General features: G+C 49.9%; 1 protein-coding gene across 11 annotated transcripts in view; it reads right to left on the bottom strand.

Moving 5' to 3' along the window:
• The window catches only part of LOC144155492 (oxidative stress-induced growth inhibitor 2-like), a 102,208-nt gene that overhangs the window by 20,475 nt on the left and 68,782 nt on the right, over window positions 1–12,951 (bottom strand). Inside the window, exon 1 of one of the 11 annotated variants that reach the window (XM_077686976.1) lies at window positions 12,155–12,230. The exons of 6 other annotated variants lie outside the window; for them this stretch is intronic. Coding sequence is in view for 2 of the 5 variants with exons in the window: in XM_077686966.1 (XP_077543092.1) it covers window positions 7,196–7,243 (48 nt within the window). In the remaining 3 variants the exon portion in view is untranslated. Of the gene's footprint in view, window positions 1–617; window positions 1,418–6,909; window positions 7,032–7,195; window positions 7,259–9,246; window positions 9,671–12,154; window positions 12,231–12,951 lie in introns of those variants that run through there. 4 more of the 11 variants (XM_077686975.1, XM_077686966.1, XM_077686969.1 and 1 more) reach the window with 4 other exon arrangements.

The raw sequence follows: 12,951 nt of genomic DNA, 5'->3' as shown, positions 1-12,951 counted from the left end.
CAAATGTTCGGTTGCACTCTTCCTAAATAAAACACACAGTTTTCTGCGCGAAACTGCATTTTTTTTAATTGAATAAACATAGTAATATTAGGCTGCACACATTAGAAGTATTAAGCCCCGTTTATTTTTGCGCTCTATTCTCCGGAACGTTTCAGTCAAGGCTACTCCGAATGGATCAATAACAATTTTGTCCGACGCGACTGCAAACATAAATAAATAGCTCTACTTTCGCCAAGCGCTCCGTCGAGAGCATTAGAATGCCACTTACGGCGAAAAATGGCGTCCCTAATTACCCCCAAATTTTCAGGGGTTGTCTTATTTACTAGAACATTTTCGGTGAATGACACGCATACGTTTGGTTGCTATCTTTGGTTCCTGAAAAGGACCTCTGGTTCCTGGAAAGGAGCTCTCCCTCTAAAGGCCGCGGGCACAGCCGCCGAGTTTCGGCTGCAGCCTAGCTTTAGCCATGTCACAAAGCCTTCCCGAAACACGAAAAGAAACCGGCATCCAGAAGCGAAACAATGCCCCATAGTCAACCAAGGAACAAAACACGATCAATGAACAAGCTACAGCAAAACTGAGCAGCGCGAGCGATCCTCGATACGAGTATGCTTTACCTGCGACAGGTTGTCCGTCGAGCCGGAGAGTCGCGCGATCAGCGGTGGCGCGCAACCGTTGCACGTGCGGACAGCGTCGGAACGAACGGTGAATGGGACTCCATTCAGAGCGCGCGCGTTAGCCGAGGGGCAGGCGCTCCCTCTCCCTCAGTGGCAGTCGCATATCGGGCCGATAAATGAAGCGCACGCAAGAAACGCGCCTCGAAGAAACGCCGAGCCAGCGTCGGGCCGTGTCACTTTCCTCTTCGCCAGCCCCAGGGCCGCCGGCCGGGTGGTCCACCACAAAGCCAAGGTGTGGAAACCTCCGCGTGCGGCAACATCCGCGGATAGAGGACAAGATATAAGACACTCCTCCGACAGATAGCGGGAAACTACAGCGATAAAGTAACACCTCCTAGGTGAGAAGGGAGAAGCCCCCACATGCTGCCCCTCCTTGTTCTGTGCACACCTCAGTGCATCGGTAACCTCAGCGGTGATCAAACGACTGTGTTGAGTTCGGTTATTCGAAAAAACACGAAGGGTCCGTCCTGCCGAGCGAACGCCGCCGTAAGCCTTCTCATCCTGGAAGTGTTGGCTAACCTCGGAGGAAGTCTGCGCGAGGCATGTGCAGACACGCTGGGAAGAAGTGGCCCAACGCCACTGAGTCCTTCGCGCACGCACTCAGGGAGCCGCGAAAGGTGTTTCAAACGAGCGAATGCGTCCCTGAGCGAACCACTACCGCACGACATGCAGCTGATTTACACGAGCTAATATTACCACCAACGAGCAGGCGACAAGCGGGCTCGATGAAGTAACAACGCTCGCACTCAAGGTCGCACGCGGCTTCACGTGAAGAATTTTCCCCCTCCCCCTCAATGATAGCAGTAACAGCACGGTTGCCACGCGCGTGGCCAACATATCCGGGCGCACAGCGTTACAGCTGCTTCACATTTCACCATCCGTGCGCGACGAGGTTAAAGAAAAAAAAAAAAAGGAAGGGTGAAACCGCACGAAACGAACGTGTTGTTTCGGCAGCCTCTCAACAGGCTTGTTAGGAGACTGGAAAAGCAGGGCCGGTTTGCTGGAACAGGTTAGGACGGGGCCGTTAGCCCTGGGTTTAACTCGTAACTCACGAGCAAACCAGCTCAACCGATTGCGTATACGAAAGTCGCACTAAGCGACTTTCAGTCTCCCCGAGAGGATACACTGAAAATAACAGGCGTAAAGCGGCGTACAACAGGTGTACACGTTTGAAACCCGCCGCGGTGGTTCAGTGGCTAAGGCGTTGTGCTGCTGAGCACGAGGACGCGGGTTCGATTCCCGGCCGCGGCGGCCCCTTTCCTGATGGAGGCGAAAAGCAAAAACGCCCGTGCGTACGAGATTTCGGCGCACGTTAAAGATCCCCAGGTGGTCAAAATTAATCCGGAGCCCTTCACTGCGGCGCGCCGTATCGCCTGCGTTGCGTCGGCCGTTAAAACCCACAATTAATCAAAATAAATGTACACGTTTGAAATTGATTCAACGCGTTTTTTTATTGCTATCGAACGCTATTCAATGACCAGTCGAACTAAGATATCACAGACACCAGCGCTCATCCGAGCTTTAACCGTGTACTGGGCCCTGCCAACAGACAGAACAGCTACAATGGCTTGCTTGGTACAAAGACGAGTATGCACGTGACGCACAACTAGATCCGATCTCTTTCCCACGAACACGCGCTCACGCTCCTGGAACGGGCTGAGGCATTCCATTGAATGTGTAGACCTTTTCAACGCTGATAAGCATAGTTCAGTCACGTGCTCGCTGGAATGTTGCCAACACACGCAAATGATTCACGCCGCCACTTTCTTCGCTCCGCGCGCGCAAGCACTGTAGATAGCATATCGCTCCTTCTTACAAGCGATTATTTCTATGCCATGCGGTGATGTAACTGGCACGAGTCATTTCGGAGTAAGGTTATCTACCTTACACCGTGACCGCTCCATGAAAGACCTAAGGTCGAACACAATCCTGTCGAGGGGGATCAGATAACAGGCGTCCGGAAGGGGGTTCAGAAACCGTGACAGGAGTGTTTAGATGATAGCAGCTGTTTCAGAACACCTGGCATTAATTTGGCTGCGTTTTTATGAGCCAGCGAGAAGAACGGGAATGATAATAATAAGATTAATAAAAGAAGCAGACGACTTGACCTTTTGTGTCGTTTGTCTTTTGTTTTCTTTTCAGTTTTTGTTTTATTTTTTGCTCTAGTTGTTTCAGGGCATACAGTATGGTTTCAGGGTACTTTCTTTCATTTATGCGCACACGAAGGAAGGTCTGCGCGCGCACGACGATGTTGCTCTCGATCGCGAAGTACTACGAGCTCGGGCAGTTAGTACTATATGAAACGCAAAATGTAGGCTCGCCGCAGATTACGTAAAATGTAGCAGTATGTAACCGGATTTGCCTTATGACGCATGTTAGCGCAGAAATCACTTCGTTGCAATGCTCCCGTGGGTCAGCGATTAGCGTGCCTGACCGGACGCAACCGTTCCATTACCGAGCAGTGACAGTATTTAATTGTATATCGTCTTTTTGTGACATTTTTGTGACATTAAGTTTAACGATCGCGCGTTCTTTTTTTGTGTGTCACAAAAAGTTTTGCTTCAGTTAACATCACCATACGGCCGCAAACATTAAGGCGCAAGCCTTGCATATCTCGTCGAACGCAAAACGTGAACGCGATAAGTAACCGTCGTCGTCGGCGGCGTCAACACGATTGGTACCAAAAGTCACGTGATGCAAGCGCCGGGAACTTCGCAGTGGAGGAGCGTGGTGGTGCTCCGTCGCGGTTGCTCGGCCATCGCATGCGCTCACACTGGTGATCATCAAAGTTAATTAATAATCGCTTAGTGATTGACAGTAATGATTAGAAGGGAAAAAAAAGCTCCACATAACGAAATTGATTGACTGTAGGAAACGCGCCGACGCAACGCAGGCGATGAGGCGCGCAGTAGTGGAGGGCTCCGGATTAAATATGACCACCTGGGGATTTATAACGTGCGCCGAAATCTCGTACACACGGGCGTTTTTGCTTTTCGCTCCACATAGCGTAGCTGGACGGCACTCTGCCTGCCCCAGCAACTACAATGAACAGGGCCCAAACCCAGCGGATTCAACGTCCTAAACCAGCAGGGAGCAACAAAACAGACCAAATATAACATGAACAAAATAACAACGGTTAGGGATGCGACCAACGTAGCTTAATTGTGCTATCGAATCGGTGATTTTTCTCTGAACGATTGGTTAGGACTTTATTAGCGTCTCTGGCCATCACAGAAGCCCACATCCCTCTCAGGAATTAGGAATCTCAGGAAAAGCACGGGAGAGACGTGAACCCTATATCTCTCTTTCTCCGCATTTTCCTAGAGCTTTGCAGCAAAACGAAAAGATAACCTCGATACCCCTTGAGGTCCTGATCTTTGCGACGAACGTCAGCACGCGGGTCTGCTTCCCGAGTTCGGCTGGCTCTCCCTTCCTTGCCCTTCAGAACAACAATAGCGAAAGAAACACGCCTGCGGTACCCTCAAATTACCCGCAAGCCGGCGGCCTGTCCGGCACCGCGGCCACCGGAGCTCTTGGTGGGTGTCGCTTCACAACTACTTGTCGCTGTCGACTTGGCTGCTGTGCAGTCCGTATCTGTTGTCTCCGAGCCCATAAAAGAGATACGTTCCATTGACACGAGACAGACAAAAAAATAATCAGTCTAGGTCCCATGCTATATTACAATAAACTGGTAAACTGTCCAATTACACAATTCGCCAGTTTACGTTTGCCGGCGGGCGGGTGGGTTGGCCACGGCCCCAAGAAATCGTAAAACCAGCGGCTTCGGCAGCGGCAATATATCAGCTGACGCATTCTCCTCGTTTGAAGACAGAAGCTCTCCAAGAAGCGCCCACTTCCCGGAAGAGCTGAGCGATATCTTCCTGCCAGCGCAACGCGCCCGCTCTCGTGTTCCGTAGAACTACACATGGGGGCAATGGGCGAAGAGTTTCTGACGACACCGTGACGACGCAGACACGGCTGTGCTGATCTGCGCGAGAACTTGACAGGAAGCGTGTGCGTAACGCTTCGCTATGTAATCACAGCGTCCTCTTGGAGGATCCCGCTAAACAGACACTAATGTGAATTTGTCTAACTGTTATCAGAGGCCGCAATGTGTAGCTCAACTCTCGCGACCCTTTATTTCACTACTGAATGCATGTGAAAAACGAATGCTGGATTGCTTCTCGTATACAGTCAGTTATGAGTCCGGGGCCGGAAATCGATTACCCCCACTGCGTAAGTAGTTTACCAGACTATAGGATGCATACGGCATGTTCTCCTTTCTTTCGGCGCCTATTGTTTCACAAGAAGTCGACTGCTTTCAGAAGTGCCTTTTCCCTCCGCCCCCATCCCCACCGCCGATTTGCTGACGTTTGCCGTGACGACAGTATCGTTTCGTGGCCTTTAGTGATCCACTCGAACTGCGCCTGTAGGGTTTCAGACCGGAGTCTAAGTGTTCGTTGCTGCTGGTTCCCAGCGGAGAAACAACGACATACTTGTGAAGCTATCGTATACCTTGAACTTTTATGAAGAACAGGTTTATATGTACACCAAGTGGGGAAACTAAAAAAGCTGTTCGGCACAGAAGGTGCGGAGCGCCTATTTAGACGAGGATCAACCAGGTGGTACATCTTTCTAGCCGAAGGCACACAGCAGGTCCTCGACTGCACACACGTCAATATCACCGCCAACGTCGGTGTGATTTCTTAAAATGCGTCCATGCCAGTGATTTCCCTACACCCCCCCTAGGGAGTGTGTAGACCCCCCCCTAATTTTTCTGGACACCCCCCCTTGAATCCCCGAATTTCACTCATGTCAGTCCTTGTATGGACCTTTTTCAGTATCGATCTGCGCATGCGCGGGCTGCCCGTCTGCTATTCTTGGCAGTAGCCTCGGGCAAAATAAACAAAAGTGCGCCCCCCGAGCTTGCTGTTAGCGTTGCGCGTATTTATTTCCTTTTTTTGGACAGCTCGTGGCAAGTTCGTATGTGCACACAAAAAAGGCTTTCAAAGGAAAGGGGCAAAGTGGTTTGAGGCTGACCACGCTGCGAGCACATTGCTACCAGCCAGGGAGTAGCGAAAAGCGCTACGGAAGCTAATCCTGGCGTTTTAATAAATCGGGAGCGTACAATCGGTGCCTGATTGTTTCAAGAACTCAAATTTCGTCACTGGCCCTGGTAACAAGTTCGAAAATGTCCTTATACGTTGAAAAATGGCGAGAAATTAAAAAAAAAACTGAATACGGACCTTTCATGTTAAAAAATGAATTTCTCTAAATTTGTTTTTTCTTAGATTGAATAGACAGCACCGCCTCTCAGGTGTGTATATATATATATATATATATATATATATATATATATATATATATATAGAAAATGAAAAACGTACGTCACGGGGATGAGCGTCTGGTTAACAGACATCTATTATTTAACTAGTGGGATAAAAAAATAGCTTTTCTAGTTTATGAACCCCCCCTCCCAGAGCCATTGAGACACCCCCCCTTGATTCGATGCCTGGGGAAACCCCTGGTCCATGCGCTGGGGCGGACACTACATCTGTCAGTTTACCCGTTGCGGTGGCTCAGTGGCTAAGGCGTTGTGCTGCTGAGCACAAGGACGCGGGTTCGATTCCCGGCCGCGGCGGCCGCTTTTCTGACGGAGGCGAAAAGCAAAAACGCCCGTGTGTTCGAGATTTCGGCGCAGGTTAAAGATCCCCAGGTGGTCAAAATTAATCCGGAGCCCTCCACTACGGCGCGCCTCATCGCCTGCGTTGCGTCGGCGCGTTAAACACTACAATCAATCAATCAATCAATCAATCAATCAATCAATCAATCAATCAATCAATCAATCAATCAATCAATCAATCAATCAATCAATCAATCAATCAAACACCTGTCAGTTTGGCACGTTCAAATGCCCTCTCCACAAGAAAACAAAAACAAAACAAAAATAAACTAAACAGCGGCAAGTGCCCAGAAGTCGTTAAAAGGGACTCACTGCCGCGGACCCTTTGGGCGCGGCGTCACCAAGCCGCGTAAGGTCATCAAGTATCAGCGGCTGTCCCCTGACCAATGTACGAGTGTTCGCACCCCGCTGGGGCTCGCGAGAGGGAACATTTTACAAACTGGTAAGCAATGCTACCATGTTACGAATTCGGGCATCGGCTCCACTCCGTCTATGGGGGTGTTGGAGCCGTCGGGAAGCAATAAAGGCGCACAAAAAGAAATTAAAAACCTGCGGAAGGGGATGAACGTCGCTCATTTGCCTCCCGGGAGCCCGACGGCGTCCACAAAGCGTCAACCGCGTCCAGCGCCTCTACAATGCTTGCTGATGTGCAAACGGCCGCGACAACAAGTCTTCTCCACCTCGGCAATAAAGAAATAAGAAAAAAAGAAAGAAAACAACAGGCACTGCAGGCTTACAACGACCCACTCACAGGACCGAAGGGCAAATTTTCCGATTGCGAGAATGTTATGCCTGCACAACCTGTGCGTGAAAAAAACAAAAGATCAGACCTTACCGTGAAGCACGTGAACAAGAATTTTGAAGACTGGGCGTCGAAAGGCATTGGAAACCACTGTGACGCAACTGCAGCAGTTCATAAGGCAGCCGCAAAGGACGCACGGCGTTTTTTTTTCTTCTTCCACCCGAGTGCAGGTTAAAAAAAAATAAGCTCCAGAGTTACGCTAAATGCAGCAGTTTACGTTAAGTAAGCAAAAAGGAAAAGGATTACGTGGAAAGGACTACAAAATGCCCCAAATAAGTGTTCGACAAATTCTTTTAGGTGCCCATTTGAAAGCACTCGCAATGCGCGCAATCCCCCCCTTTTTCCGCAGGCATGGAGTACGCCTGTATCGTGTCGTGTCGCAGTCGAGACGTGACGATTTCAAATAGGCGACGCCCTCTTTTTTGCCTCACTCGTGTAAAAATGCGTCAGCCGAAGAAGCCCGGAATGTGGCCTATAATTCTGAGCTGAGCTATAGTAATTACACACCGTTTATATATCTCTCTCTCTCTTGAGTCCCTTTCACGACTTTCCGGCCCTCCTCCGATTTCGCCTTTCGCCCCCTTGTCTGCAGAAGCTGTGGTGGTACCGTCGACAGCCAGCATCTTTCCATAAAGAGGCCCCTTATAAGGAGGAAATGTGCCTCTAAAGCTCTGCGCTCACGTTTCCTGCAGCAGATGAATTTCCTGTAGCGAATCAATTTCCTAAAGCACTAAACCACTGAGAAGACAGTTAGCCTCCGCCCGCAGTACTCACAATAAAACATTTTTTCCTGCACTGGAGTGAGGAATTTTTTTCCGGAGCAATTTGTTTCGGGGCCGGTAAAAACGTGACGGCATCCCCGTCATCACACCCCACTGCTCAGTACCTTGTAATACGAATGAGGCGAACGAGGCCCGCACTCCATGAGAACGGGGCGGAACGACATGCCGCTGTGCACTGCACCTTAGCACGCTACCCCCGTTCATGAGTGTCGTCCAGCCAAGTCATGATCCCCACCTCTTCCTCAAAAGGGGCGCAGTTAGCGTGCGTAGACTTCCGTGAGCGAGAATACAGCGATCGCTCTCATGCCTGCCGATTCTTTCGGAAGAGGAATTAACCGCCGGGATATATATATTTTTTTGCTTTTTCTGCAGACAAAACACTAAACGCGACGTCAGCCGGACCGCTTTTTTTTTTTTTTTTGCGATTAAGATTTCTGGCAGCTGTCGCTGCTTTTTTTTTTGTTTATTTTGTAGCGTGAGCTACACTGGCCGAGGTTGAGCAGTTTCGCATGGCTCCTGGAGAGCCGAGCTGCGCATGCGCGAGGAGCAGTGACGTCTCACAGCGCACAGCTGGCGCGCCGGAGCCGCCGCCGCCGCGACTAAATTGGACTGGATTGGATTGAATTGGATTGGATTGGAAATCGTTTTATCGGCAGTAAGCATGATAATCGGCTTATCCTAGACAACCAGGAAACCTAAGAATAACCAGCTGAACCTTAGCTCACGCTACGTATATCCTGGCATAGCCGAGCTAAGCCACTGCTAATTTTTATTTACGTGCGAGAATTTCCCGGAAATAAGCAAAAGAAAAAAGACGTCACATTTATTTACGCACAGATATCATATGTATACACAAGCATATAACACCTAAGCAACGACATATATGCATGTAATACAGTGTGTTGAGCGTTTTAAGACGTCACACCCCACCCACCCCTTCCACAAACACTTAAAGAGTCAGGACTTGGGAAGGTGGCCCGCAGTAACGCTATCACTATAAAATCAGCTTTGAAACGACTCTCTTGGGGCCCCCGCTAGCGCAGTTTCTCTCTTATCGCGCAGATGCAGCGGGCGTTAGCGCGCGAAGGCGCCTTCACGTCCTCAGGTTAATTATCCCGTATTGTTATCAAATTCCAGCCGCAACCAAGCATATCAGGGGTTTTAACAGGCCAAGACTCGAGGCTTAAATTTCTGGTTATCAGTCAAACCTTTCAGGTAAACAGGTAAAGTAGCGCTGCAGGTAACGTACCACACACCGACAATTAGAGGCCGGTACAGAAAGACCACAAAAAGACCACTCACGCCTTTCAGCCGTCGTGCTTGGGGCCTAATTCAGAATGACGCACAGCCTAACATTAAGCCACGCCGACGAGACCCAGCTGCGAAAAATTGCACGTTCGACGTGCAAACGCGACGTGTGTTACTTCAGGAGATAGCGAGCGCAAATGTTCGAGTGGAATCCTGCATGCCGCGCGTACCGTGAGGCGGCCGCTTTCGCCCCGCCGACGAGCGTGAACTGAACTCCGACCGGCAAGCCAAAACCACCCTTACAACCTGATACATCCACGCGTCATGCACATTCCAATGCGCAGCTTTCGCCGTGCGTCTACGGGGATGCTGAAGTCCGTCATTGTGTCTCCGCCTCTTCATTCTCTTCCTCGTCTCTTGTTCCCTACTCACGCCACGAAGCGCTTGGAAAAACGTTCCCAAAAAAAAAGAAAAAAAAAAAGGACAGTGGGAAGTACGCCGCCTGATAAAGCCTTCATGTGTTTACCTTCATCCTGTGCTTCGCGCTCCAGCTCCCCCTCCATTTACAATCTTCAATCCCGCTCTACTAAAATTCACCATAACTACACTCCTTCTCTTCCTCCATTCCTCCTTCTCCGTTTTTTACTGTCCCCCTCCTCGCTTCCGTTCGGCTGGTTGAGGTGTCGGCGTAACGCCAGACAGTTATCGGCCTCTATCTCCCCTTTCCCCCACCCCCAACAACCACTTCCTTCTCCTCCTCCTCCTCCTCCACCCAGCCATTGAGACCCCCTCGCTTAATTCGATTCCTGGGAAGACCCCTGGTTGACAGTCCGCGGGGCTAAACTTAGCGGATTGCTGGCCGGTTTAACGTACAGTGTGTACGTGAACCTAAAAGTCCATATGAACCACAAAATCGGTGAAAGTAAATATGTGGACGGCAGATACGCATGCGAGACTAATCTGCAAACCACTGAGGCCGGCAGCCGCTGTCGGGCAAAGTCACTGATAAAGTTCTAAACTTTCGGGAAATACTAAATGGTCAAACGAATTACGTGGGTTGAACTGTATTTTTTGGCGCCACAAATAAGACTTCACCCGTCCAGCTGGCTCTCGTCTAAATTAATCTGTAGTCTTCCATTACGGCGTCACTTATAGCCCAGGCGTAGCTTCGGCGCGTAACCCCCCCCCCCCTTCCCCCAAATTTAAAACAAATAACATTTCGAAAAATTCACGTCATGCGCAGTTTTTCCCGTCGACCTTCTTACGCTCCAGGAAGCTATTTGGTATCTTCATTCTGCTAAGCACAAAGACAAGGAAAAGACAACATTTTCGCATTACAGAAATGATACAATTTGGTATCTTCATTCTGCTAAGCACAAAGACAAGGAAAAGACAACATTTTCGCATTACAGAAATGATACAATAGCCGACTGCCTAAGCTATAGCTAGGAGGGACCATTAAAAAATGATAGGGTTTCGAAACACGCTTTTACAGAAATTTCCAAAGGTATATTGCGCGGTCGATCAATGCTCCCGCCTTTAAGAAACTAACAGATAATACAGCTGCAATAAAAATGCAAATTTGTTTCGTTTCCACTATCATTTCCCTTTCACAATTTGTTGTTCCATCACGTCTTTCGCTTGTTACATATTTTTAATGCCATTTTCTTAAATTCACGTTCTTAATACGCAGCCGCTTTTTACACTAATTTTTTTGTTATTTGGCAATCTTAAGTAAATTGGATGCAGTTTTGAAACGCTTTCGGACATGTCGTCTGATGTAGTAACCAAAACACCTCGTTAATCCGGACCCAGATTACGGTTATCTCTCTACTTCTGCGCCGCTTGGCATCCTTCGTCGCTCAGCGGGTGCCAGTTCGCCAGGGCGTGACAAAATTTGCAGCGATTCTCACACAAGCGGCAGGGAAGTGGTCCATGCGAAATAACTGTTTTCTGTTGCGAAGCGAATACGCGCGTGCTCGCCTATCAGGACGGTGGCGGTTGTTGGCGCAGCTGCAACACACGCAGCACGTTGGGACACGCTTGCAGGAAACGTTTTCTGCAACTACTGGCGCATCGCTGCGAACGTCACGAAGGAAACAAACCTCTCGAACGCAAAAGTGCGACGACCGACTTGGGCAATGTTATCCCCGTCGAGGGATGACTAATGTGGTCGAATCAGGCGCCCTTTGGGGGCTACTGCGAGCGTGCGCGGAAACGCGCGCTTCATGCTTTTTCGCAAATAAAAATGCGCAGCACGCCTTTAGGTGACTGGTGTACACATAGCGACCAAACGCGTTTTCAGCGGTTAACGACGAGCATTACACAAGGAAGCATAACATTTCCCAACATAAAAAAAGCAATGATAGAGCAGAGAGAAATAAACTGCGTCCACAAGCTACTCGTTTCAACAGTCTGAAGTTTATCACTACTGTGCGGTATAGCAGAGCTTGTCCACGAAATGCGATCTTACCGCGCGCTGTGGGGATGATTGAACGACGCCCGTGTTCGACCTCGCTTGGGCACGCGAAATGTTAAGGGGACCCTGCAACACTTTTTTCAACTTTTCTGGAAATTTTAAATGCTTGCAGAACGTAGTCACTTAACACACCCGGTATTTAAATTAGGGGTCGCAAAGTACCTCAGCAAAAAATTACGGCTATGTGCCCATCAGATAACTTGTAAACTCGCTCAAAAGATTTTCGCTCTTTCCCGGTCTTGACGTTCTTCGACGGCCCGAATTACGTCACTGAGGCCATGTAGCGGCTGTTGGCTGGTTTTCCTTCAGTTGCAGCAGTGAACGCTTTTCGATAGTAACTTAAAACAAAATGCACAAAAAATAAAGCAGAAACGGAAGGCGTATCAGGTGCGACGAGCAAATCATGCAGTGGCGCACCGTGCTGGCGATAACTGTAGCTTTTGCAGTGGTTCCAGACGCGAAGGAAAGAGTGAAAGCGCTTACCCTTTAAACTGCTGGCGTGTTAGAAAAAAAGGACGCACGCTGAATTCGCTCTTAATCCCTCCTCCTGATAACTGGCGTCCACGTGCAATATGACACCCGAATAACTCAGCGAGAAAAAAAGAAAAAGACGATTCGCCCAAGGGCACATAGGAACGCAGTGCGGAGCGACAGACACCACAGCGTGCAGTGCGCGTTGAAAGAGGCGCAGTGAACAAACAGCAGCAGCCCCGAGATGGGCCGCATGCAAGGCAGGCCGCGCGCGCCAGCCGCAGAGCGGGAAGAGTGACAAGAGCGCGGCCGGGTCGTGGCCGATGCAATATGGTTGCCACACGCGTCTCCTTCGTGGCAAGGTCGCCGCCGCGGCAGGCGGTCTTCCGCAAATGCTGCATTCATAAAGCTGATATCCAGTCTATTTTCTCCTTCCTCCTTACGGCCGCATCGTATACACGCCACTGCAGGGAGCCCAAGAACGGGGCCAAGACGGCTGATTGCGCCAGCGTGCGTGCGATGCGCGTTGCTACGCGGCTGTGGCAGGGAGCCGCATGCCTGAACGTCGGCAGCACCTTGGCGCTTCCGCAACATGCCGCCCTCTTTTCACTTAGAACAGGCAGGGAGACGACGCGCGCACTCCACGTGGCGACAGGGGCTGCTGCCCGCCGCCGATTTTCGCGCCGAAAGCGCATTTCGAAACCATCGTCAAAAGAAGAAGCAATTAATTGAAAACGGCTCCGCATTGAGATGCAGTTGCGACCTGCCTGGCAGAATGCCTACTTCCACGGTAGCTCCTGGCTAAGATG

Source organism: Haemaphysalis longicornis, unplaced genomic scaffold (assembly GCF_048455015.1).
Source record: "Haemaphysalis longicornis isolate Haplotype H1 unplaced genomic scaffold, Haemaphysalis longicornis Haplotype H1 scaffold_1, whole genome shotgun sequence".
NCBI classification, from domain to species: Eukaryota; Metazoa; Arthropoda; class Arachnida; order Ixodida; family Ixodidae; genus Haemaphysalis; species Haemaphysalis longicornis.
Note: the sequence above shows the minus strand (reverse complement) of the source record. Positions and strands in the feature narration are given on the sequence as shown.